Below are 24,537 nucleotides of genomic sequence, written 5' to 3' on the forward strand. Positions count from 1 at the left end.
AGCTTTTATCACTGAGCAAAATGGCCACATGGCCAGGGTGGGCTATCACTGGGATCAGCTGTCCTGGCTGTGTGCCCTCCCAGCTGCTCCTGCACCCCCAGCCTGCTCCCGAGAAACAAGAGCCCAGAGGCTGAGCACTGCTCAGTAACACCTGAAACATCCCTGTGCTACCAACACTGTTCACATCACCAACCCAAACACAGCACCATGCACTAGCATGAGGAAAATTAACTTGATCCCAGCCAAAACCAGTGCAACACCTGACATTTGGAAAAGGCTAAAGAACAGAGGTTTCTGATACTTTTGTGCTTAAAAATGTATGTTAAGCCACACACTTTAAGCACAGTTAGGAAAGTACAATATCATGGTTCACGCATTAGTCGCTTTAGAAGACCTGACTATACACCTACGTGTGACCACATCAGTGTGCATTTCTTCTGGTGGTGGCCCCGCTACCACAGCGCAATCCTGATCCTGCACCATTTCTGAGGCAAGGAGGGTGCAGAGAACTGCCATGTGTCTTTTGATTTCCTCACCCAACATTGCTACTCTTACCCAGGCTCTGCTACTGCTACCCTTTCTTTTTGCCCTTTTTGTCACTAGGTAGAAATTTATACATCATTTAAGTACTACACAAACCAAGAACATGAGGAAACTGATGCCACTTGCCAGCCTCTATTTTCTTCATGACTTTTAATCCAGCCCTGCCAGTAACAGCACTACTGCCGCCAGCTCTCCCTCAAACCCGGCAGGTTTGTAACGCGGAGCACCCGCCGCGCCGAGACCTCAGCTCCGCGCGCCATCTTGCGTCCTCCTCCACCAGTTGCACCGTCCCAGCGCGACGCCCCGTGTTTCCACTGGTCGTTATTTCATTTCCACACAAATCATCATACATTTAATCCCTTTTTTCTCCTTTCGGTTCCAGGCTCACCTTCAGCGGCTCCGCGACATCCTGGGCTCCCGCCTCCTCCAACGTCGCTCTCCCCCAGAGCGCCCTGAGGCGGGCGGACCGGCCGCGGGCCGCGCTTACCTGCTGCCGGGTCCTGGCAGGTCTCCGCAGCCCTCACAGCCCCCCCCTCACCCCACACAACCGCGGGCGGCTCCGGGGCCCTGGCACCAGCCGGGAGCGAACGCCAGGGCCCGTCACCCCCTGCCCGGAGCAGCCGGGGCTTTTGTCTTCCCCTTGCTTAAGGTGCATCCAGCACCCCCAGGCCAGGGCAGGATGTTCCTCCTCCTCCGCCCTGCTCGTTTGAAGCAGCAGCCTCAGCACCTGAAGGTAAAAGTATAAAGTGATTGGGGGAAGGGAGGTTGAACTGGTTTTTGCAGCTGTGTTGTAGAAATAACGAGCTGGGCTTCCTCCACTCCCTGTTAACCCAATGGAAAGCATAGTCTAGTCACCAAGACTTATTTCTGTATGAAAACAGTTTCACCTGACCAGTTCATGGTAAGGGTCACAAGTCCTCCCAAGCCTGGTGGTCAAGACCATTTTTGCTAAGCACAAGAAACAAAACCAAAACCCACAAAGGGAGAGGGATTACACTTCCAGGAAAACAAAATGAGACACAAGAGCTTTGTTCCTGAAGGATAAACCTAAAAATAACTGCAGCTACGGCTGCAAAGCACAGGTAACAGGGCTGCCAAGTAAACTGCCAGCCTAGTTAAACACCCACCCTGTTTTAGCTCCCCCCTAGCAGTAGGGCAATAGAACCCAACCCCAAATCCAGCCCCAGCCTGTAAAGGAAACATCAGGTCTGCCACCTGTACAAGTTTGATCAGAACAGTATTTCTCCAGTTGCCCTACCCAAAATCCTACACAAGCCATGTTATTCAAATGTTCTTACATTGTTGGAAGCATTCAAAACATTAAGAACTAAGAACAGATGAAGTAACACTTTGAAGAAAAGACTTTTAATGTATCACTGTATAACCCATATATGGACTGTTTAAAAAAAAAAAAAAAAGGGAAGAAAAATTAGAATGCAATGAAACCTTAAAGTGTATTCCACCATTGCTTTTATCCAACCATGTTTCCTGTAACCTGAAATTTTAGTCAGTAGCGATGACAGATGGGCACAGAAAGCAAAGAAAGATTAATTTAATGGGATGAAAGGCAGAAGAGGAGAGTATTTCTGAAGACTGTTTCCTCCCACAGCACAAATTTAACAAGTGTTTTCAAGTTTAGTTTAATTAAGCTGTAATTGCCTTCTGTAGAAGTGTTGGTGAGAAGACTGCTGCACAGCTGGAATAACACAGTAAGTTAATTACCACCCTCAATTAAAAAAAAGTCTGGGAGAGACATCTCAAAAGTAGCAAGAACAGTTTAAGAATTATTTAGCAGTACTTCAGCAGGGTTTTTGCAAATCTGTTACCTGATGCATTAAAAAAAAAAAAAAGCTACAACAGGACAAGAACCGTACATCAACTACCACTGCTAGCACTGCATTTCTCTTATTTAAAAAGCTACACTGAACACAGAATACCATGCATATACAGATATTACCAACTATTTTGAAGTAACTGCTCTTCAGCATGAGGGAATTACCAGCTTACCCTAAAAAAAGAAGTTTTTCCTCTAGCTGAATTAATGTTATAAAAAAAAAAAAACCCAAAACAAAAAAGGTGAGTATGTTGCCTTTATCAATACAGATGAAAGTGTGTCAACTATAGCGTTCACTCTGGAATCGTGGAGCATAGTTTCTGGCACTTTCATTCTCCTGTGTTGTGATCAAGTCTATAATAGCTGTCAGTACTGCTGTATCCCTGGATTTAGTATCATTCCAGTCCACAGGATGTGGGTTTTCTATTTTTTCTTGTAGAAGATCATCAAGCTCTTGTCTTAAATTCTGGAATGTGTTTGTTGGAATGAAGAAAAAAGGTAAAAAAAAAAAAAAAATAAAATAAATAAAATAAGAATAAAATAAAAAAAAAAGAGAGAAAAGACACAGGCCATTAGAGCTACACACAACCACCAACATTATTACACTAAGTTCAAAGCCCTTGGGCCCTCTGTTCTCCTAATATTTACACCTGCTCTTCTCCCAGCAATTCATTTCAACATTGCTATTTTCAGGATCAAAAGCTGCTTCTCATAACTGAGCAGTGTTTCCTTTTATGGCAGATGACCACCTCCGGATGCGATGGCCTTTAACAGTCTATACATACATCCATTAGCCAACTATTTCAGGATTAAAAATATCTGGGTTAAAAAAAAAAAAAAAAATCAGATATGATTTCTAGATCTAATATTAAACAGAGCTCTACTCAGCTTCTCCTTCCTGGAACATTAACTGCTAGCTTAAGAGCCCATCCTCATATTTCCATATCCGTGGGGACATTTCATGCACTGAGTAAGTCATGCTACAGCTTCTGCTATGGAGAAGTATAGAGATTAAGCTCTTCAAATGTCTTACTAAGATATGTCTATAAACCCCTATCATTCCACCCTATGATTCCGAACCTTCTATAGTTTTCCAGCATTCCCATGAATTTTTTAAGCAGAGGCTGCACCGGCTGAACACCACCACCATGTTCTCAACACCTCAACAGGTACACGGCCTCACGCTTGTTAGCCAAGCTGTTACACTGGAAACAGCGCAAAACCAAACCTGAGTGCCCACCTGCTCCATAGGCCAAACATAAGGGAGTGCATTACTGTTCACTTCTGCCCAGTTCGCCATGTGATACAGACTGTTCAGAATGTTATTTTTACTACTGCATTCCTCTCCACACCTTCACTAGATCTCTTTTGCTTACTTTGTGTATTCAAACTGCTTACTGGGAAAACATGTTTTCATTATCATCTCCCTACAGTGGTAACTCACCAGCTACACAGTAGTATCAAATAAAGAATTGTCTAAGAAGAATCAGTGTTACACCAAGTCTTCCATCTACATTACATTACTATTAAACATAGTCACCTTAACTAAGTGTGCTATTCTTGCCGGAGACTGGAAAACAATCCATTCATCCACAGCAATGGTATCCTGATCTTTATCCTTCTGAATGGATATGTCTCCTCCGAAGAACAAGAGACAGTATGGAGATACCTCTGTACAATCATACAAGTAAATCTGCAAGGAGACAAAATTGTCCAATCACCCTTCAAAACATCTTAAGTGACATCAGTAACCCTTAACAAAGCTCTAACAGAATTCCAGAAGATCATTTTTCAAGAACCATTCACAAATTTGCAAAACATATGAAGCAACTCAGTTGGAAAAAAGGTACATGAAATCACATTGAACAGTGGCAAAACAGTCCCAAATACAGTCCTTCACAGCAAGTGGTGAAATCAAACCAACTACTCCACAAAAACTAAAAAGGTAAGTAAAAAAAAAAAAACCGAAAAAAAAAAAAACCAAAAAAAAAACCCACCCCAGAATATTCGTAAGTGTTACACTAGACTGAAATGGGAAAAAACCAAAACACCAAAACCAAAATTACACCTGTTATTGCCAGAACCTTAAAAAAACCCAACCAAAACCAAACCATCCAAAAACCAAACCAAAAGAACCCAACCACAAAGCCGCAAAAGTTAGTTATTTGTGGAACAATATACCACCAGTATCACAAAGCATGTAACCTGATAGCATGTAAAAGGAATGACCCAGGACAAGAAATCTGCAAAACAAAGGCACTGTTCACATCCCCTTGGAACCTTGATCCAATCATATTAAAAAGCTATAAATTACACAAATATAAACCACATACACTGCTAGTTCTCATCTTCAAATGGTACACGAGCCAGTTATAATGGAACTCTGTTTCTTCCACATTAACTGATTTAGGATGAATATTAACTGTTCCATCTGTCTTGGTGCAAACTTTCACCCTTAAAAGAAAAGAAAAATTTTTATTTTAGGATTGAAGTAAGATCTTGGAAGATTAGCACAAGCGTGTCTCAAGTTAAAAAAACCTCCCATTCTCTACTAGCATACCAAATTCTGAAAATACAAGGACATTCAAAGAAACTTTAACCCTTTACCCAAAAGATTACCACTGACTCTATAGTACAGATTTTCAGACATCTCCCTCTACATTTAAGAAGTTAGAATTCTTTGTCATATTTACCGCCGTAAAAATCCCTGTCATTCTCTCAAGTATAAAAAACAAGTGCCATTGCTGTTCAAATGAAAGGCAGTGTTACTCAATTAGGGTGGGAGAGGCAAAGTGGTTAGTGTACCAAATCTCTTGCTTAGAGCATCATAAAACTGAGGCTTCCTGGACAGCAGGCTTACAAGGAGCTCCACCATGCGGCAAAGCCACAGCAACACAGTAGCTTGCATCAGGTTTCCAAACTTACTGCATCCTTTAGGCGACTCCAGCATGCTTAAAAGGGAGTGTCAACCGACTAGCAGTGTCAGCTATAAACGGGTCTAAGTTCTGCTATATTGAGTGTAATTTTGACTACCTGGTTCTTACTCCTTTCATAGAAATAAACACTTGGGTTTTCTTAGTTTTGGGTTGTTGGGGTTTTTTTAATTATAGGTATAATGATTCCTCTTAGCCTGTTGTTTCGACATCACACACCCAGGAAGTTTGATCCACATGCTCAACCCTTAAATCTGTCTTTGCTCTTAAATCATGTCCACAAAGGAGAGGATATCAACATTCAGATGAGTGTACTGTTACTGAGTAACAGTTAATAAGAATAAATAGACTGATAATATAAGCAGCGACAAATCAACAGACCAGAATTCCTGGGCTCTATCTTGCCAAACAGTAAGAAAGGATAGTGTTTCAACCACTGCTTGTTGGTGGTCCGACTCCTTTAGTAGCAGTGTTACTGATATATTGTAGCATTAACCAGGGCACGATAAGGTCACACAGATCATTTCACACACTAGGAGGTACCCAAATGTTAAACCAAGTAAAGATCAACAATCCCAAGCCCTCATCTACCCTTCTCAAAGGAAGTAACCCACAACCATGACTTGAGCTATAAAGGGATATTCATTCCTGCACTCGAGCCTTTGCTTCACCTTGCCAAACTACCTAAAATGTAGAAAATGTTTTGAATACAACCAACATTAAGCCAAACCCTTACATTTTTCTTTTTTTGCTGAAGCTTGGCCGGATCTTTGCAACTTTTGGATATAAGCCAGCACAGATGACCGCTTTGAGTAACTTCTCATTATCTGCAGAAGACAGCAAAGCAAACAACAGAGTTCCGCACACTGAGATTTCAGCTATCAGAAATCTTCCATTTCCTTCCACTATTCACCTGAGTTGGTATTAGATTTGGGATCCTTGGGGTCTCTGCTATTCACAAATCCAGCTGCAAGGAGATGCTCAGCAAACTGTCCTTTCATGTTATGTAGCATCTAGGAAACAAAAAATAGTCCCAAAACGATGCTGCGCCAAAAGGCCTCCTGTTTTCCCCACAGACATGATCCTCCTTCTTTAATCTATCAGGTTCTTACCTGAAGTGTATTTGAAGACAGGAAATATTCCCAGCAATAGTCTTTCTCAGTTCTGAAACCACGACGCCGAGTTTCTTCCCAGCCCTAAAAAATAAAACCGTAGTTCAAAGGCATTTGTGACTGAACACAAAAAAAACTAAGGGCAACAAAAACATGGAGGTCAACAACCAATACAGATACATTTTTCTCTACAAGAGAGAAAGTAAATCCTTTGATCTCTTTACGTATCTGCAGAACAGAACAGAAATACACAACTTCACAAAATTTTGAATCAAAACCTTTCCTTTTCAATGCAAGGAGTGAAATCTAGCTAAGTTAGCCAGAACTTCAGCTTCAGCTTTTTGTAGAAACCAAAAGAACAAGAATTAACGACTTCAGCAAGGTAACTATAACAGTATGTTTTCTTTGTCACTTTCACAGACATCCACAAGAAATTTGGTTATTGAGCCTGAAGACAAGATTCCTTCACACTAGAAGGGTGAAAATTAATTCGGTTTTATGCTTCCGTAGAAGTCAAGAGAGAAATACTACAGAACATATCCTGATCAGTTTCTTCCTTAGAATAAACCACATCACTCAAAATTCTAGAAGGAAAACAACATTAAAACATGCCTACCGTGAAAGCATTCACCACTGTTAGATGATCGCTTTTAGTGTTCTTTGACAGTTCCTTTCTTCTTGCATCTGCTACTTTCTCTTTGCCCTAAGAATAATTAGAATCTATAAAATATTCATGACACAACAGTTCTGTTTTCCTAATTATTATATATACAGCAATACTTTGTATGCAACATGAAATTTAATGCAAATTAAAGCTCCTTCCAATATTCTGTAGACAAGACCTCATAGTACATGAAGGCAATTGTGCTTTTGAACTATAGCATCTCGGTAAGTCCCAATATCCTTCTGAGATTCTTAAAATCTGACATGCAATTCTCCTCCTAGAAACTTTACCAGAGGAATGACAAAAGGGTCTTTGAAGCTGAGGCTGGCTGCAATTGTAAGAACTGGATCCAAGCAGCAGAATAAAGCTCCAAAGAGGATCATTTTTCCAATATGTGGTTCGACTGGTAATCGTGCTAAATGGACTCCTAGGGGAGTCAGTTCCTCTTGTCTGTCCAAAGCATTCTGCCAGGAGGAAAAAAAGAAAAAAAAAAAAAAAAAAAGGAGAGAGAAAAAAGAAAAGAAGAATAAACACAGTATTAGAAATGGGGAGGATTTCCTTGAAATAGCCACTAGTCTATCCAGAGGACAACAAAAAGCCTAATAGCTGAAGAACGCAGCTGGCTGTTAATGAGGTATGGTAGGAAAGTGATTGAACAAGTTATGAAGAAATTAAAATGTTTAATTAGATCCAAGAAAATGGCAACCAGCTTTGTGCGTCAAGGGGTTTACCAGGCTCAGTGCCTTTCTGGACAAAAGCAGGAAGAATTATTAACACTTGAGTGTCTTCCTACTCTCCTGATCAAGCTCCCTTTTAGACTTGTACCTTACCTTCTGTCTACATTTACTTTACCCTTCATTACTGTACAGCATTGTCATAGAACACCAAATGTATGGCTGAATTTTATCTACACATCCATAGAATCACACCATCAGTGTATGATACTGCTCTTCATGCGAATCAGAAGTTTCAATTTATTGCTACAACCTATTTATACAAATAATACCAGTGGTAAAAACGCATCACTAATCTCTCCTTCTGCAGCATCCAAAGGGGCAATGACATACAAGATCTTTCTCCTGTAAGCCTTAGTTGCCCACAGAAAAAGTATCTCAAACTCTTCACCAATCCAACTGGGATAGGAAGGCCTGGTGGATGCAGCCATGAACAGGGCGATACAGACGCTGTAAGTTAAATAAGTGTCTGTACGGAACTTAAATGCAAGGTGCATGTATGTTTTGAGTAATCTAGAAAAGAACTACTCTATGCAGCCATAAACATCATGTATGATGTGAAACTATTTCCTCTCTTCAGTGAAGATATATACAAGTCTACACAATACCGTATGGGGTTGCAATGTCCAGACCTGTAGAATCAGAACTGTCTGATAAGAAAAATTCAGTAACGTGGTTATAAACAGGTATCTCTTTGCATGTACATTAAGTAATACTTTACCAGCTCCATTAGATGATTTATGGCCAACATTACAGCATCACGAGATGGTGGATCCATTAGTTTGCTCAGAAAATAAGCAATTCCACCAAGCTTTAGAATCTGAAAGAAAAAAAAAAAAACAAACCAACCACCAAAACCCTACAGCAATTGGAGAAAAATAGCTACCCACACCTAGTAAGCAATGACCACACTAATTTCAAAAGTGTAAATAACTCAGAAGGTTCAGATTGAATTTCACCAATTAAGAACTAAGGACAAAAATAAAATTAATGCTAATATTTGAAGCATAACGATCTATTCTTCATTCAGTATGCATAGCCATGGTATTCCTTAGGCATGCATAAGGAATTCCATACAAACTGCCAAAAAAAGGAAACTCACGTCAGTTCTAAAACTACTTTTTAGTCAAATTCTCTTAAGACATCATCACATCCCTTGACTCACTGGCATTCCCACTGAAACTCCTCTGATATTTGGGGGAAAAGGAGAGGAAGCACAGTCCAAATTTTTGTTAGTAGACTTCAGCTTTTATTTATTCTACACAACCCTATTTTTCCTGGGTTTGATGCCTCTAGATACAAGTATGCCTTTTGCAAAAGTTGCTACAATATCTGTTACTTCTGGAGTAACAGAATTTCAACTTGAAGACAACCCTAGGCTCAGAGTTGCATTAAGTTAATCTCTCGACCTATTATTCTAATGGAAAAGTAGATATTAATAGGTTTGAAGATTCATATGTTTACCTTGATTTGTAAACAGAGTTCTTCCAAAGGTGTCCTCAAGATCTCTGGTAACTGATAATCATCTAGAAGGCTAGCACGGAGTCCATTGTACAGATGATAACAGTGGCCTGGCTGAACTCTGCAATTATTTAAATAAATTTATAAATAAATAAATAAATAAATTAATAGGTTTTCTTCCTATGACACTATGATATTATGTTTACAAACAGCTTTCCGAAACACCTCAAGGAAATGGAAGAGGTGTATTCAACTGTAAAAGCCATTTCAGCCTTCTGAAACACGGACCCATCAACAGGAAACAGGCATGCAGAACATAGTGAAAAAAACAGGACTTTCCTTCTCAAAGAACACAGCACAGTGCAGCACAAGTTAAGTCAGTTCCCTAGACAAGAAACCACTCTTTCCCTAAGAACAAGAGAGAGTTGTGCTAGCACCTGCTGGTGAATATGTGAATAACAAAGTCGTACGTTCAGCCCGCATGTGCTCCAAGACTAATGGAAATTTAGCACCACAAAACTTAGTTCTATCTATCCACATAATTCTTACCTTCCTGCTCGGCCTTTTCTCTGCTTGGCATTAGCTTTACTAACCCACTCTGCTGCCATTGTGCTAATGTTGTTCTGCGTGTCAAAGTGAGTTTCCTTTATTTTTCCACCATCTATAACAAACACGACGTCATCTATTGTAATGCTGTTTAAGAAAAGAGAGGAAAAAAAAAAAGCAGCTCTTCATCTTTGCAAGCTTCATGTAGTATTTAAAAGGGGGTTTTAGCCTCTCTTTATCCCCTCCCAAACTGTGAGCCAACAATTACAAAAATTTGTTTGGAATTTCATTCAGAATTAGGTTACCAATTCCAGCAGTTCAAGAAAGAGCTACATTTATTCTCCTAGGTCTAGCAAAAGTCACCATATGGGGTTATGAAGTCTGCAGAGAGGACAGGCAGCTCACATTTATCATGTGCAACAAAGACAAGTCATTAGAGTAAACCCAACGTTTTAATTGTTTCAAACAATTAAAGGAAATCTCCTGTTTAGCCTATAAACATTTCTAAAGGTAACAGGTTACAAATGAATGGTACAAACACAAACATACATGTTTTGAAACATTAACAGGTTTATATTTTAAACTATGACTTTCATTTATTTTGTTAAGTGTAGAGCTGGTTTGGTTCTGTATAGCTAGCTATTTACCTAGTCTCTGCAATGTTGGTAGCAATCACGATTTTCCTTACTCCTGGCGGGGTCTTCTTAAAAACCTGTAATTATCCATGGCCCATTTATATGTTTGCCAAAACCAAACAAATGCTTAAGTAATGTTTTTTGTAGTTGTGAAATAGAACAATAAAAGACAGGCATACCTGAGTCTGATTAACAGTAGGCATCAATGAATGTAAAGGTATGATAATAAACCTATCTGAAAATGAAAAATCAGTAGAAGATACAGTATAAGCAAAGAAACTGTAATTTTACAGGAAAATCAACTATGCAGAATGGAGAAAATAAGCTGCAAGTAAGTATACTGTTTCTTATTCTGAATTGACAGGTATATGTATCATAACGGCAAATTCTAAAGTAAAAAGATATAAAGGATAATTTTATAATGCTATGATGACAAGTTTAAGAAAGCATATGAATTATGTACAGTAATTTATATTTCAATTTTAAAGTCTCAAAACATTTTAAACTTGCTGAAGTTTAATAAATAAACTCACTCTCAATCTTTCAACAGATTCAATTCTTTATCTGTGGAATGTATACAATATGAACTGCATGACAACTATCTGAATAGTCAAGAGTATAGTTAGACAAGTCATGAAATTATGAGTTATGCAAACAGGGCAAATTAATGCATATCAGATTTTTAGTGTCTTATTAAAAAAGCTTCTATGGATAAACAGAATTTAAAAGAACTATCAGCAAAGCAGTAAACAGAAGCTGCTGAAGAATCAAGAAAAGAGAAAATGAACACGTAATGAACAGAGAGTTTAGCTTGGAAGTTATCACAGCTACAAGAAAAGACCAGAGAAAAAGTTGCAGGTCTGAGATTCTCTCTCAGATTGTTCACACCTACACTGAGGAAAATGAGTTATCATTAGCAGACGAAAGATACCATATAAACACAAAAAAGCTGAACACGCTGCAATCATTTTAAGAGGAGAATGGAGAAAAAAAAAAAAAACCCAAAACCAAATCCAGCGCAATACCAGCAATCACATGCAAAAATCAGGAGTTTGCCACTAATGCTACTGCTAGAATTCCAATGTAAAATTTTGGGTTTACCTGACTTAAACATGACTTGTGACATCAAGAGATCATGCAACGTGCTAATGTTATCCCAGCCTGGAAGAAACACTAGAATTGCACCATCCTATATATAAAAGGGAAGGGAAAAGAGGTTAGAATAAACTGCAGAGAACCAGCTACTTGCACACTAATAAACACATGTTGGATATGTGATATTTGAAACCTCGCTGACTGGAATTCGGAACAAAGTTTATAAGTTTGTTTTCTATAAGAGTTACATATTTATCTGAATGTAATAACTAAACATTTGATTTTAAACATTTTTCCCCTTGCAGTGTTTTAAACACAGCCAAGTCAACACTACAAGACTTGGAGCTGCAAACAAAACAGATATACTAGTTTTATCATTTTCAACACAGGAAGAACAAAATACAAAACAGCAACTCCTCATTACCCACACCTTAATTGATCTATTATCTGGAATACTAAATTGTTTGATGCTTTTAACAGTCAAAATTCTCATTAAGGAATCAGCCCTGATGTCAACTCTCCCACAGATGTTTTTCCAACTCAGAAACAAATATATTAACTTCAGGTTATGATAAGCTACATTATACCTATGGTAACAGAAGTTATTCTTACTTTATATTTGCCACTGCTTCAGGCATAGGAACTTTCTCACATTAATATCCTGATAATGTTATTACTAAATAACAAGGTAAGGCACATTTGGGGATAACTATTAATGCAGCTGTATTAACTACTAATCTTAACAAGCTGGAAGTTGGAAGATTCTCCTAGCTAATTTGGTAAATGTGATCAGACTTCAGCTAGGTTGTATAAGAATTCAGCCTTCACAGCATCCAAGTCATATTTAGATACGACTTCAGGCAGAACTATTAAAGCCAACCGCACAGTGTAGATAATGGGCAGTGAACAGACTCTTAAGTATTGCTCTTGTCCCCTCTCCCCACTGCTGTGAAATTAAGAGCAGGGATACAGTTGTACACTAAAGAGGACTTCAGACAGTTTTCTACACCTGTTCCACAAAATGTAACTTTTACTGCAGACTATAAAGAACACTACCTTTAACAAACACAGACACAGCCACAGAAAGAACCAGAAGTTAAAATGTAGTTTGTAATTATACTACTTTCCATCAAATAACTAAAGTGTATAATTAATTTGAAGGCTTAAAAACTTATCCAAAAGAAAAAAATTCAGCAATCTGAATCAAAATGGCACTTGAACCTTCAGATATCTATTCCACTTTATTTATGAGACAACCTCTCATAGACACTGTCAGTGAAAGAGTCCAGGTTCTTTTATTCCCCTTGCTCAGAAGGGACCATGAATGAGTGTATCAAATGTAATTCTAAGTTATCCAAGTTTCTTCTGTACATAGTTCTCACTAATACCCACAGCCCCCATTCAAGAAAATGCTTAAACGTACGCTCCCCTTTAAAGACAGATTCTATCCCATCGTTTCAATGAACACTGCAACTAACCACATTCTTAACTCAGGGCTTAAACAGTAATTAGGTATTTATAGCTGTTAGATTACTTCTCAGAAGAGCAAAACATGGAATTATTCTTTTTATCTGCATGAGAAGCCAAACTATCAGCTCTGACATTCCCAACAGCCACTAACCACAACTTGGTCACATCATTAGAAGACAGGAGACAGAAGTATACCTCTTCTTCCAAAACAATGTGTCTGATAAGTGCTGCTATAAGGTCAAGGTCGACCTTGTCATCATCCATCATTTCCAAGGCATCTATAGTACTTGCTGAATACCTGCAGGCATGGAAAGCACACACATTGGTACCTTAGTAACACACACAGCCATGCACTCAGGTTTCTGTTATAAGGCTCTGCAATCACATATCTATGTAACCCACTAGCAATCTATTTCTTTGTCTGTTCAAACACTGTACCCCCAATGTGCTCTCAAGATTTAGTTTAGTGCAATTAACATCAGTTTAGAATATTAAATTTAAGAATTACCATGTTATGGCCAAACTGCATCTGAAGCATTTACACAATCTCTCTACCCCCACAGATTAACTAGGTCCTAACTAATCTGAGTTCACCTGTTTATTTCTCTCTATCTCACAGTGAGTAGAGGAAGCATCTCATCTATTCAGCCCTTTGACTCACGAAAGTTAACACCATGGACAGAATTGCCAATTGGTTCAAAAGACATGGTGGGAAAGGGAAGGACTACAAATGGGATGAGCAGAGTATGGGGTAGGCCAGAGGAAGATAGACCACTGAGGAGTTTTCCCTTAGAAAAGGGATATAAAGCTGAGCCGCCTATATTCATTATTATTGCCAAGCTGGTTATATAGACAGTCCCAAATGCAGAGGATCAGACAGGAGAAAAACAGGGAGATACTGTTCCTGAAAAATCAGCCAGGCTATCCAATTTATCAACTTATCCAGATTACCAAAGTAGTCAAATACTGTGTTTCAAGTGAACAGTCTCTACTAGGTGCTCAAGAGGCAAAATTATTTAGGTTGGCTTTAAATCAACCTAGAGGAATATTTAAATATTCTGAGGAAAAGGGGTTTTAATTTTGTTTTTGGTATTTTTGCGGAGGAGTGGTTTATAAACCAGCATACTTCTTATTACGTTGATTATGAGACTAAAATACTGAGAGATCTCTCTCAAAGACTAAAAAAGGAGAGAATTCATTAGAAGAAAACTTATGAACAAAGCTGAAGAAGCCTAACGTTATGCTGAAGACTGTAATGGACAACACCAACACCAAGGAACTCCACAGCTGTAAGCCTTCTTACAGTTTGCACATGCAGAGAACTCTTAATTCTCTGTGATAACTCAAAAGCACTTCAGTGGTTGTCAGCCAACTGTACTGGCAATTCCATCATTACTGTTTTCCACATTAGCAACTATCCCATCATTAACAAAAGCATGGTAATAGAATAGAGCACTCATTTATGTTTCTCAGTTCACAAGTGTCTAAAAACTTAATGCCGAAGAGTAACTCTTGAGAACAACCTGCCCCGCAGCTGCCTTAAGTAGTCTGGCCATCCTTCCCTGTAGATTTCTTCTTTTTCTTCTTTTTCTGGCCTGCTTACATGTCCTTGCATGAAGCCTTTCTTCCACCGTGGCCGACGGTCTGTGTTTTCTGGAGTATACCTTTAAACAACAAATATAAGTAAATTTTGAAACTAAAGTGCTTTAAAGCCAGTTGCATAGTAGTTTTCCAAACTATGGACAATAAGTACATGTCAATATGGACATATATATGGACAATAATAACAAAGCTGCACTTTGGGTATACCATGTAAATAAGATTCTTAGGTTTCTTTTCTGAAAGAAATCTTATTTATAAAACCAGGTACCAACTCCAGTAAGCATGAGAACACGTAGAAAAAGAAGTTTGAACAAATGGAAAGACTAGCTTGTTTTAGTAGCCTGAAAATTCACCACACTGAAAGACAGACAATTTTTTTCCCCACCTCAAGCCAGCACTTCCAGATAGCTATATGCCATTTTCAATTACTATAAAATTAAACTTCTCTCGAAAGTTTCGCTGTTGAAAAACACATCTAATTCTCGCACAGGTCATTTATACCAAGGTAAATTTTGAGAAGACATAAAAAAGACAAAAAAACCCCCAAAATACTACGTAATGGTGTTTTAGAGAATAAACTTACCTCAACTTCTCAATTACATCTTCGAGAAGATATTCCACCACAGGGAAGGTGAACCCAGGTATGTGAATCATTGGACAATTATCTGTTGAGGAAGGCATAACCATTTTAAAATGGAAAAAAATATTGTACTGAAATAAAAGAGGCAAGAAATATTCTTCGCTATTTTTGCAATACAGTTGCCAAGTCTACAGGGTTTTTTTCATTTATTTTGGAATTCTCACATAAGATGCCAAATTCAATTCCAAATAAAGTGGCTAATATAAAAAGCACAGGTAGCTGATTAAAAAACATAGGTAGCAAGCGGTACATTGTTTACCAGCATGTTCATCTGGTTCCAGCTACAGGATAAAGCTGAAGACTGAACTAAAGGCCTCAATCTGTGGCCCACTCACCAAGACTTTCAAAATATGGTAAATATTATAATATGAAAAAAATCTGGAGATACTGTTTATAATATGAAAACTCTGGAGATACTGTTTCCACCCTACTGTTTCCACCCTACAAGCAAATACAAAAGCAATGTATGCTCATGATGAGATAAAACTAAAGGGAATAAGCATCTCCGGCAGCTGGCAACTATTTGTAAAACTGAAGTCATTACCTCACTTGCTAAAAATCAATCCTAAAACCTGAGAACTGCATTATACTATAGAAGGCTAAATTACTTAAGAGGAACATTTATAGGAAGCACTTCACCTACCAAAATACTCCGAAAACTTCTCTGCATTTAGAGTAGCACTCATGAGTATTACTTTCAGATCCAAACGAATATTCAAAAGATCTTTAATAATGCTCAGTAAAACATCTGACTGAAGGTTTCTTTCATGAATTTCATCAAGAACTACATGACTAATGCTGGACAAGTGCCTAAAAGAGAAGAGCAGAAAGTTAAGCATTTGGTTTTAGCAAAATTAAAAAAACCAACCGAGACTGACAGAAACAGGTCAGTAGTCACATCATTTGTTAATTGTATTCAGTTTCTTATTAAACAGGAAAACTTACTTATCTGACTGGAGCCACTGTAGGACAATTCCTGTAGTACAGTATAATATTGAACCTTGTTTCCTTGGTAACCGACTGAAAGAGACACATTCAGAATTCCTCAGTTCTCTTCTGTATTTTACATAGTGCTTTAGAAGCTTAAAATCAAAATGCAGATAGTCATTACAGACATTATGAAGTATGCCTCATTCTCTAATTTGCTCTCCTAGAGTTCAGCTGGAAGAACAAAGGAATCAGGCCACAGTCGCAGCACTTTTGCTGATAGGTTATGAAACACCTGTCATCCGACAGAAGCCCTGACTTCCCAGACATTTTTCATCACTTACTTCCACGTTGATCTGCTCACCCCAAATTCTTGCAGCTATCTAAGCTCAGCACAGATGACAGGTAAATATGCAACAGGATAACATTATTGTTTAAATAATAAGAAAAACATAAATGAGATTCTATAAACTCAAATAGGAGAAGGGGGAATAGCTTTAAACTCACAGAGGGGAGATTTAGATTAGATATAAGAAGTTCATCACTGTGAAGATGTTGAGACATTGGAACAGGTTGCCCAGAAAAGCTGCAGCTGCCCCACCCCTGGCAGTGTTCAAGGCCAGGTTGGACAGGGGTTTGAGCAACCTGGTCTAGTGGAAGATGTCCCTGCCCATGGCAGGGGGTTGGAACTAGATGAGCTTTAAGATCTTTTCCAACCCAAACCATTCTATGATTCTACAATTGCATTAGAATGCTGAAAGGAGTAAGCTGTCACGTCTCACCAGCAGTTTTGTTGTAATTGTAATTGAGATTCTATTATTTGCTGGCAACATTTATGTGGCTTTTTGGGTTTTTTTTAAATAGACTACTCCAAATGTAATAGCTTTTGCTCTATGGTACTAGGTCTACAAACTCTTGCCAATCCACCTAACTTTATTACCTGATCCCAGTGGGATTACTCAATAGGTAATAGTAGGTAGCAAATATGTAAGTTTTCCACAGAAATATGCCTTGAAGCATTCTCTCTTTTCGTATTTCTGTTTTTCCTTGAAATTCATGGATTAGGAACATCAGTTTTATCTCTATCTACAGCAGGACCTTTTAGAAGAGTTGAAAAAAGGGCTTGGACAAACTACAATTTGGTGCTAGCTATTGTTACATGCTGCATAAAACATAACAATTGCACTCAAACTTTTTACTACATTTCTAAAACCTTATTCTCTACACGAGGTAGCCACAGGAATTCCTTTTGGAGAAGATACCAGAATGTCATCTTAATGTCATCTACATTAAGAACTACTTTTCAAATTTTCTTGCTTGCGTAACAATAGATACCACTTTACACGCATGCACAAAAACTGCTGGGGGGAGCCTCTCTTACCTCTGTAGACGTATCTGGTATCCTGTACTCTTGCCATTACCACATGCTTCTGCCCTTTCAGCAGCCACCCTCTCAGCCACCTTAGAAAAATAAATAAAACCAAAACAGTGCATTAAAGAAATTTTTAAATCCCACAAGGCTGACCTATGATTTAGCTACTCAGCAGCAGGGAATACCCAAATCAAGACGTTACACAAACAACAAAGAAACACCCTGAAAATCACTTTCCCCCCTCCACTGAGAACAGTGTTTCCTGTCAGCAATATAAGAACGGGTTTGTGATCCAGGAGACATTTCAGGAGATATTTTAAAGGAACACAACCATTTAGGTGTTAGCAATACCCTCACTCTTTCAGCAGGGTGAGCTTTCCTTAGAGGAAGTAAGGTTCTATAATCATTTCACACTTAACTGTCAAGAATTACTGTGCACTTAAAAGCCAAATTCTCTCTTTAATATACCACTAAAGGGCCTGGAAACATTAGTGTTTACACCTTAATTCACTTTTGCATTGCCCAAATCCATTAAAATCACAGATAAAAGCCAGGATTCAATTCAGGAACAAATGTGGCCTGCAGTGCCAGTGCTCTCTTAACAACCAAAACTTACAAAATATCAAATTAGTGTATATTAACAGAATTATCATTCGCAATACAATTTAAGACAACTGAAAATGAACAAACAAAAGACACCTTCACTGTCCACTACAGGCTGAATGCTTTAAATTTAGTATGAGTACATGTGAGGGCAGAGACATCATTCCTTCATTCAATCATTCATTCAATGATTGCAAGTAAGGCTGTAATTTTTCCTCAGATTTATTGGGGGGAAGGGAATCACAAGAAGTACCTCAGTTTGTCAAAGCAGCACTTACCGAGATAGCGCTGATTCTCCTAGGCTGAGTACAAACAATCCTGCATGTAGACCCTTTCCCTCGCTCAATGTAATCATCAAGGATGAACTGTGTCACTTGGGTTGTCTTTCCACAACCGGTTTCACCACTGATCACAGTTACTCGATTATTGTTTATAAGGTTTACAAGTTCCTGTTTCCAAACAAAGAGAAAACAATAAATGTTTTACTGTTTGAAACAGATTTTAGAAGGATTTTGACAACTCTCTGCTACTGTGCGGTGAACTTAGAAGAAAGTGTCATAGCAACTAAAGGAACAGATACTCATATGTTTCCTGTAATGATAAAAAAAAATGAATTAAGTTTGAACCACACAGAAGTAAATTCTGCACATTTGCACTTCACATATGTGAGGTTTAAACTGTATAGAATCTGAATACTAGTTTAAAATACTTAAGATCCTGTATGAAAACAACATAAAATAACTAAACTGAAAGCCTGAAATAAGTTTTTAAATTCTTCTCCCTCCTACTTGCCTTGTGTCTGTCTTTGGTGACCGAAAAGAAACGTTTTCCCTCTTGGACTCCGCGACTGTACTAACTAAAGATTTTCAGCACAATATTTTAACATTTCTTGTACCAACAGGAACACATTCCTTACACTCCCAGCCTCTACCCATAATCCAAAGGATTGTAAAGGGGAGTATAACTGTTTTAAGAAACAAACACTAACAGGAAGGACGACATTATGAGAAACACATTAACTTCAGAAAGAAAACTCAGTAATTGTTCATTGAGCCCGCAAAAGAAAACATAAGAGAATACCCAATTTCTATTTCATATAGGTAACATCAAATGAACTATTAACATCAATTAATAATAACCCATACTATCATTCATATTATACTTTTGACTGGGAAGCTAACGGCAGTAAAAGCCGGCAGTAAAAGCCGGCAGTACAGCCACTAACTCTGGGAGTAAAAAAGGTTAATCAGCATTATGTTCAATTCTAACTTGGCAAATGTTAAACAAATGGCCACAATTTCATATATGTAAGAAAGAGAAAGTATGACAATTTACGTAGTTGTCAATTACTCTATGCAAAATCCAAGTAACTAGGAAACTTCTAGAAGTTTAACTGGCAGAGAAAGACCACCTATACTTAAAACAAAAAAACAAAAAGGTGTACTTAAATGTATTCATTCAATACCATTTCCATGACAAATGCTGGCCCTGCTGATAAACCCATATACAGCCCCAGAGTAACTTCACACATAGCACGAAGCAGTGAACCTGAGCTACTTTTGGGGAAGAAGTCAAACCCAGAGTCAAAACTTGGGAGGCTTCAGCACCTTCATAAAAGGCAACAGAAGTTTCCTGTTAGTCCCAGCTACACAACCGTTTTCTCTTTTTTTACAGCAGAGCCACAGAAACATGTATTCTTTCAACTTCAATACACATTTACCTGTCTCATCCCATATGAAGGGAGTTTCTCTCGGAATCTCTGGGAAAAAAGAAAACAACAGTATGTATCTTTAAACACCTTTTCAAGACTGAAGTAACATAACCGATTTCATCTATGATCTAGGCTAAACTGTGAAATAACACAAACAATTGTTCAGCTAATACTTATATAAATATAGGCCCAATAGAAACATGTTTAATTCTGTGCATGTTTCAGTTTCGTTATTTAGCAAATTTATTTAAAACCAACAGCTTCGTGCATGAAGAGGTGCACAAATACAGCTGCAAGATTAGGGCCCTGGATCAATAGGAGAACCATCTGCTCACAGAAAGAGTGTTTTATTTAACAGCTTTCTATATGGCTATTAGACCAACATAAACTATGTTTTTAAGAGGCAATTCCTTCACAGCCCATTTTGGTGTTTTCAGTTTTACACATAAGTGCAGGCATGCAAACCATTAAAAACAAACAGAAAACCCCACCCAACTAAACAATGAGCAAGCTTGAAATTTTAGCTTTTACACAAGCAGAAGTCTGTTTTATAATAAATCACTGTGCTATTGACACGTATGCATTTTGTAAATTCTGGACCAAATGTAACATCATGACAACTTCCTAGTAAGTAAATTGTAAGTTATGTTTTCAGGCCAGTTTAATTAAAAAAAACCAAAAAAACAACTAACAATCCAATTAAAAGCTTTCTATTTAACACATGGAAAAGTACCTGCATTTCAATATATCTAGGATCAGATTTCTTCTTTCTTAAGTCTTCTTTAAGTTGCTCATCTAAATTAGTATCCTGCTCATTTTTTTCAAAGAGATATTCCACATCCTGATCAAGAGATGTTTTTTCCAAGAGCGGTCTCCGTCTTACGGGAGCTTTTCCAGCATCTGATTTCACTTTAGCAGGCTGTTCTGGAGTAGGTCTGAAATAAGTGCAGAGAACAGAGATTTCCAAGATGTGCCAGGCCACTATAAAGACTGCACTGAACCACACAAGGCAAACCTTAAATTTGGCTTTGAGACATTACACTCAGGAGTCACTTGACCACCAGCCAATGAGAATATGGCGTATGTCATGAAAATAATTAAAGTGTGAAAATTACCAGCCAACAAAAAATTGACATCTGTTATCTAGAAGCATAACATGTTCTTCGTATCTAACAAAGCAACAAAATATTCCAGAGAACTACTGTGGAGTCCACTGCCAGAACCACTGCCCTGTAACCAGATCATTCACAAAATGGAAACCCAAACTCCCCAGCTCACTGGACTCAGGAGTAACACTCCCGACTACCCATTTCACTGCTATTATTTAAAATCCTCTATGTGTTAAGAGCGGACGCTATCTCAGAGAGTCTGAGAAAACATTCTAAGATTATTTATTTTCCAATAACTGAAAAATGAAGTCAAATGCCACTGCTGGAAGAGTAATTCCAGAGGCTAGGGGAGCTTAAAATTTCCGTATACCTACTCTAGTAGTCCTGGAGATTAATTACAGGATTTTACAATTTAAAAGAAAAATTAACACCCCAAAGTCAGCAATAACCTGGAAGGGAGTTTTACAGCAATGGTTACAACCAGCTGTTTCAGTATGGCAGCACATGTGGAAAAGACCGAGTGCCTGTTAACCTAATTCGCTCGCTGTATATAAATAACTTGACCCATCTTCCTGCCAGTTTGTGGGAAACTTGTTCAAGTCAATGTAAATAAAAGCATTAGTAACTGTTTCTCTTTACCCTTCTTCATCTCCAGACCACCAGGACATGGCTTCTTGCTCCTTTTCATTTTTAGTTTGGACAGTGTTCAAGAGCTGCACAATTTGCTCTTCTCTGCGTTCATCCATACGCACAACGGCTCTCTGACAGAAAAACAAAACAATTCCCATCAACACGTACCCGGCACATAAACAAGCACGCTCATTTCTAACACGGAGGCCCGGCCCGGCCCGGCCGCCGCACTCTCCTTGCTAAGAGCTCCGTTAAGCTGGCTCCCTCCCGGCCGGGCCCCCGCAGCCCCGCTCCCGCGCTGGGCAGTAACCGGACGAGGCGCCCCAGCACCGGGAGCACATGCGGTGTCTCTGCCCCCAAAGGGCCGTCCCTCACCTGCTGACGGTCCGTCTCCTTGCTTTTCTGGCCCTGCTTCCGTGCGTACCACAGCCCGATTTCGCGGCCCTTGAGGTGGCTCGGGTGCCGGCCGCGCCCGCCGCCGCGGCCCCCGTGTCCCCCCGCGGCGGAGGAAGGCCCGCCATCGCCGCCGCGGCCCCAGCCCCAGCGGTGCTCGCCGCTCATGGCCACCCAACACCCGGCTCCACCGCCCACCGCCCCCTCTTACTGCCTCACTTCCGCTCGCCGCCCCGCCCCGCGCCACCACGCCCCGCCCGCGCCGCCCGCCGGCCGGTTCGAGTCCCGCAAGCCGCCGGGGTGAAGCAGAACTGCGGCTGCATGAGGCAATGTACTCACTGCAATGTGCCACCCAAGTCCATCTCGCATGACTGTGCTCGTTTCAGTTTAGAGACTCGAGTTCTGACCTCTCCTGTCTCAGGCGGCAGACAGGATTTTAAGGAAACATTAAATGTCAGTCTCCATCACTACCCCCTTTCTGTGTACCAGAGGGGTCTTCCTATTGCTGCTTTTTTAAATAGAACGTACGTATTTAACACAGCTCCCAGCTGTGGGCCTGCTGGCTGTATGTGGTATAATTTGTCCAAGTTCTCCAGAGCATTAAATTAAACCCTTTAAATGAGATAAAATTATTCACACAATTATTCCTCTTTCAACAGTTAATGTTCTTTTTGTTTCCTTGAATATCGTTGTGCATCTGTAAATGCTTCTTTGGTCTCATTTCTTTACATAATTTTTTACCTTTTCTTTATTGGTTTGATTTACATTCACTTAAAAATTCCTAGCATTCAGATCTCTGAAACAGTGTTACATGCCGATTTTCAAACTTGTTTCAGGTAAAGGCCTGCTTCTTTCAAACGAAACCATTTCCTCTTTTTTTTCTCTGCTTACATTTTACCTGCTCTTAGTCCAACAACTCCCAGCAGCTGGCTATGTAAAGAAATAAGAACTAGGTGCTTGAGTTCAACATATGAATTTTCTTTTTTCCTTTTCCCTGACAAAATGCTTCATGCATCCAAGAAGCCACTTGTCTTGCTGCTAGGGTTAGCCTCTTCCAAGCCTAAGGAAATGCTTATTTCCATGGCCTTAACACATGCAAACCAAAATCCCAATGCCTTGAAGATCATCTGAAAGGCAAATTAAGGAAGGAGTGTGGGAGAGAAATGAGAAATCCTGGAGGAAATATACTTCTTCCTTACTTCTCCTCTTCTCATCCTGCATCTGTGGCTTAATGCAGACTAGGGAAGCACGCTCCATGACTCCAAGTGCCACGTACACCAACTGACAGTACTTTCATAGCATTCTTCACAAGTCTCACAGTGACAACCAACTAGGCAGTAAAAAAGAGCTAAAGGAAAGTAGCACAAAATAAATTCTCAGAGATCCAAGATATGTTAAAAGATCCCCCGCTGAAACATGTCACTGCCCTATTTACAAATGCCAAACTAGGGAGAGTGGCCCAACTCCTTGGGAAAGGGTGGAAGGGGAAGGATTCTAGATGGGAGAACACATCCTGCTGCTCAGGTATGAACCTTCCTGTCAGTGGCACAACATGATTCCCACAAAAAACGAGCTTGCCTTCCAGCCTTCGTTACCTTGTACGTGAATATAAATTGCGGCACTTACCATCTCTAGTTCTGTTATTTCAATATACCAGGACAGCAGACCTGTCTGATGCTAACCTGAATCCAGCAGAACCTAGAATAAACAGCCCTGGTGACCACGTGTACACGTCCCACCAACAGTGTGTGTGCCCACGTTCTCAGATGCCGCTTGACTTAGACACACTGTCGCATCTCCTGTTGGGTTCTGCATGCCTGAGTAAGCTGTCAGAAAGCTGGTTTTGTGTGTTGTATCGCCTCAAAAATTATTGAAGAAAAATGCTCCAGATTACCTTGAATCACTTGTGTGACTTCAACAGATTTATTCTGACGGATCCAGTATTCATGACAGTGTATTTGGACACCTAAGTAGTGCACACATTTTAAATAAGTGGGATTTTAGTGCAAGAGGGAATTTCCATATGGCTATTATGGAATAATATGGAATAATATGGAATAATAGCATGTGGCTATTGCATTTCAGCCATGTCTTTTAACACTGCAAAAAGAACGTATTCTAAAGAAGACACTACAAACACAAATATTTTTAGTAGATTTGTAGATTTAGATGTTGGAAAGAGAGTAAATGTATACCTATTCATGTAAAAATAATTTTCTAATATGTATGAAAAGATGTATTTCTTCAAGTGATCTCAGTGGTTTGCGTATTACCAGCCTTTTCCACACCTTGTAAGCACTGTCCACATTCACATTCAGTAGCCCACTGTCATGACATAAAGCCATGCACCTGTACAATATGGGCTCTAGGCAGCAGCATGCTCTCGAAAAGGATGGAAGATAGTCTTCTACCTTCAGTACTTTGAAATGGGATTCCTTGAAGTTAAACTCCTAATGAGGAAACATGAAACGTGTCAGGTAAACATTGAGAAGGGGAGACACAATAAAAGAGGATCCCACATTA

At 39.2% G+C, this 24,537-nt stretch overlaps 1 protein-coding gene across 1 annotated transcript; it reads right to left on the minus strand.

The window, feature by feature from the left end:
* Window positions 1–1,975: 1,975 nt before the first annotated feature.
* DHX36 (DEAH-box helicase 36) lies at window positions 1,976–22,237 on the minus strand. The gene is made up of 25 exons (XM_030494459.2): window positions 21,997–22,237; window positions 21,631–21,752; window positions 20,616–20,817; window positions 19,892–19,930; window positions 18,450–18,620; window positions 17,578–17,657; window positions 16,215–16,289; window positions 15,913–16,079; window positions 15,213–15,294; window positions 14,551–14,691; window positions 13,223–13,325; window positions 11,564–11,651; window positions 10,642–10,697; window positions 10,475–10,539; window positions 9,831–9,974; window positions 9,285–9,402; window positions 8,542–8,640; window positions 7,377–7,550; window positions 7,039–7,125; window positions 6,423–6,506; window positions 6,224–6,323; window positions 6,047–6,137; window positions 4,711–4,831; window positions 3,918–4,070; window positions 1,976–2,843 (listed from the first exon to the last, which is right to left on the minus strand). Exons 1-25 carry the CDS (start codon window positions 22,180–22,182, stop codon window positions 2,658–2,660), a joined length of 2,934 nt encoding a protein of 977 aa, XP_030350319.1. The 5' UTR covers window positions 22,183–22,237; the 3' UTR covers window positions 1,976–2,657.
* Between the last annotated feature and the right edge of the window lie 2,300 nt (window positions 22,238–24,537).

Source organism: Strigops habroptila, chromosome 8, assembly GCF_004027225.2.
Source record: "Strigops habroptila isolate Jane chromosome 8, bStrHab1.2.pri, whole genome shotgun sequence".
Classification (NCBI taxonomy): domain Eukaryota; kingdom Metazoa; phylum Chordata; class Aves; order Psittaciformes; family Psittacidae; genus Strigops; species Strigops habroptila.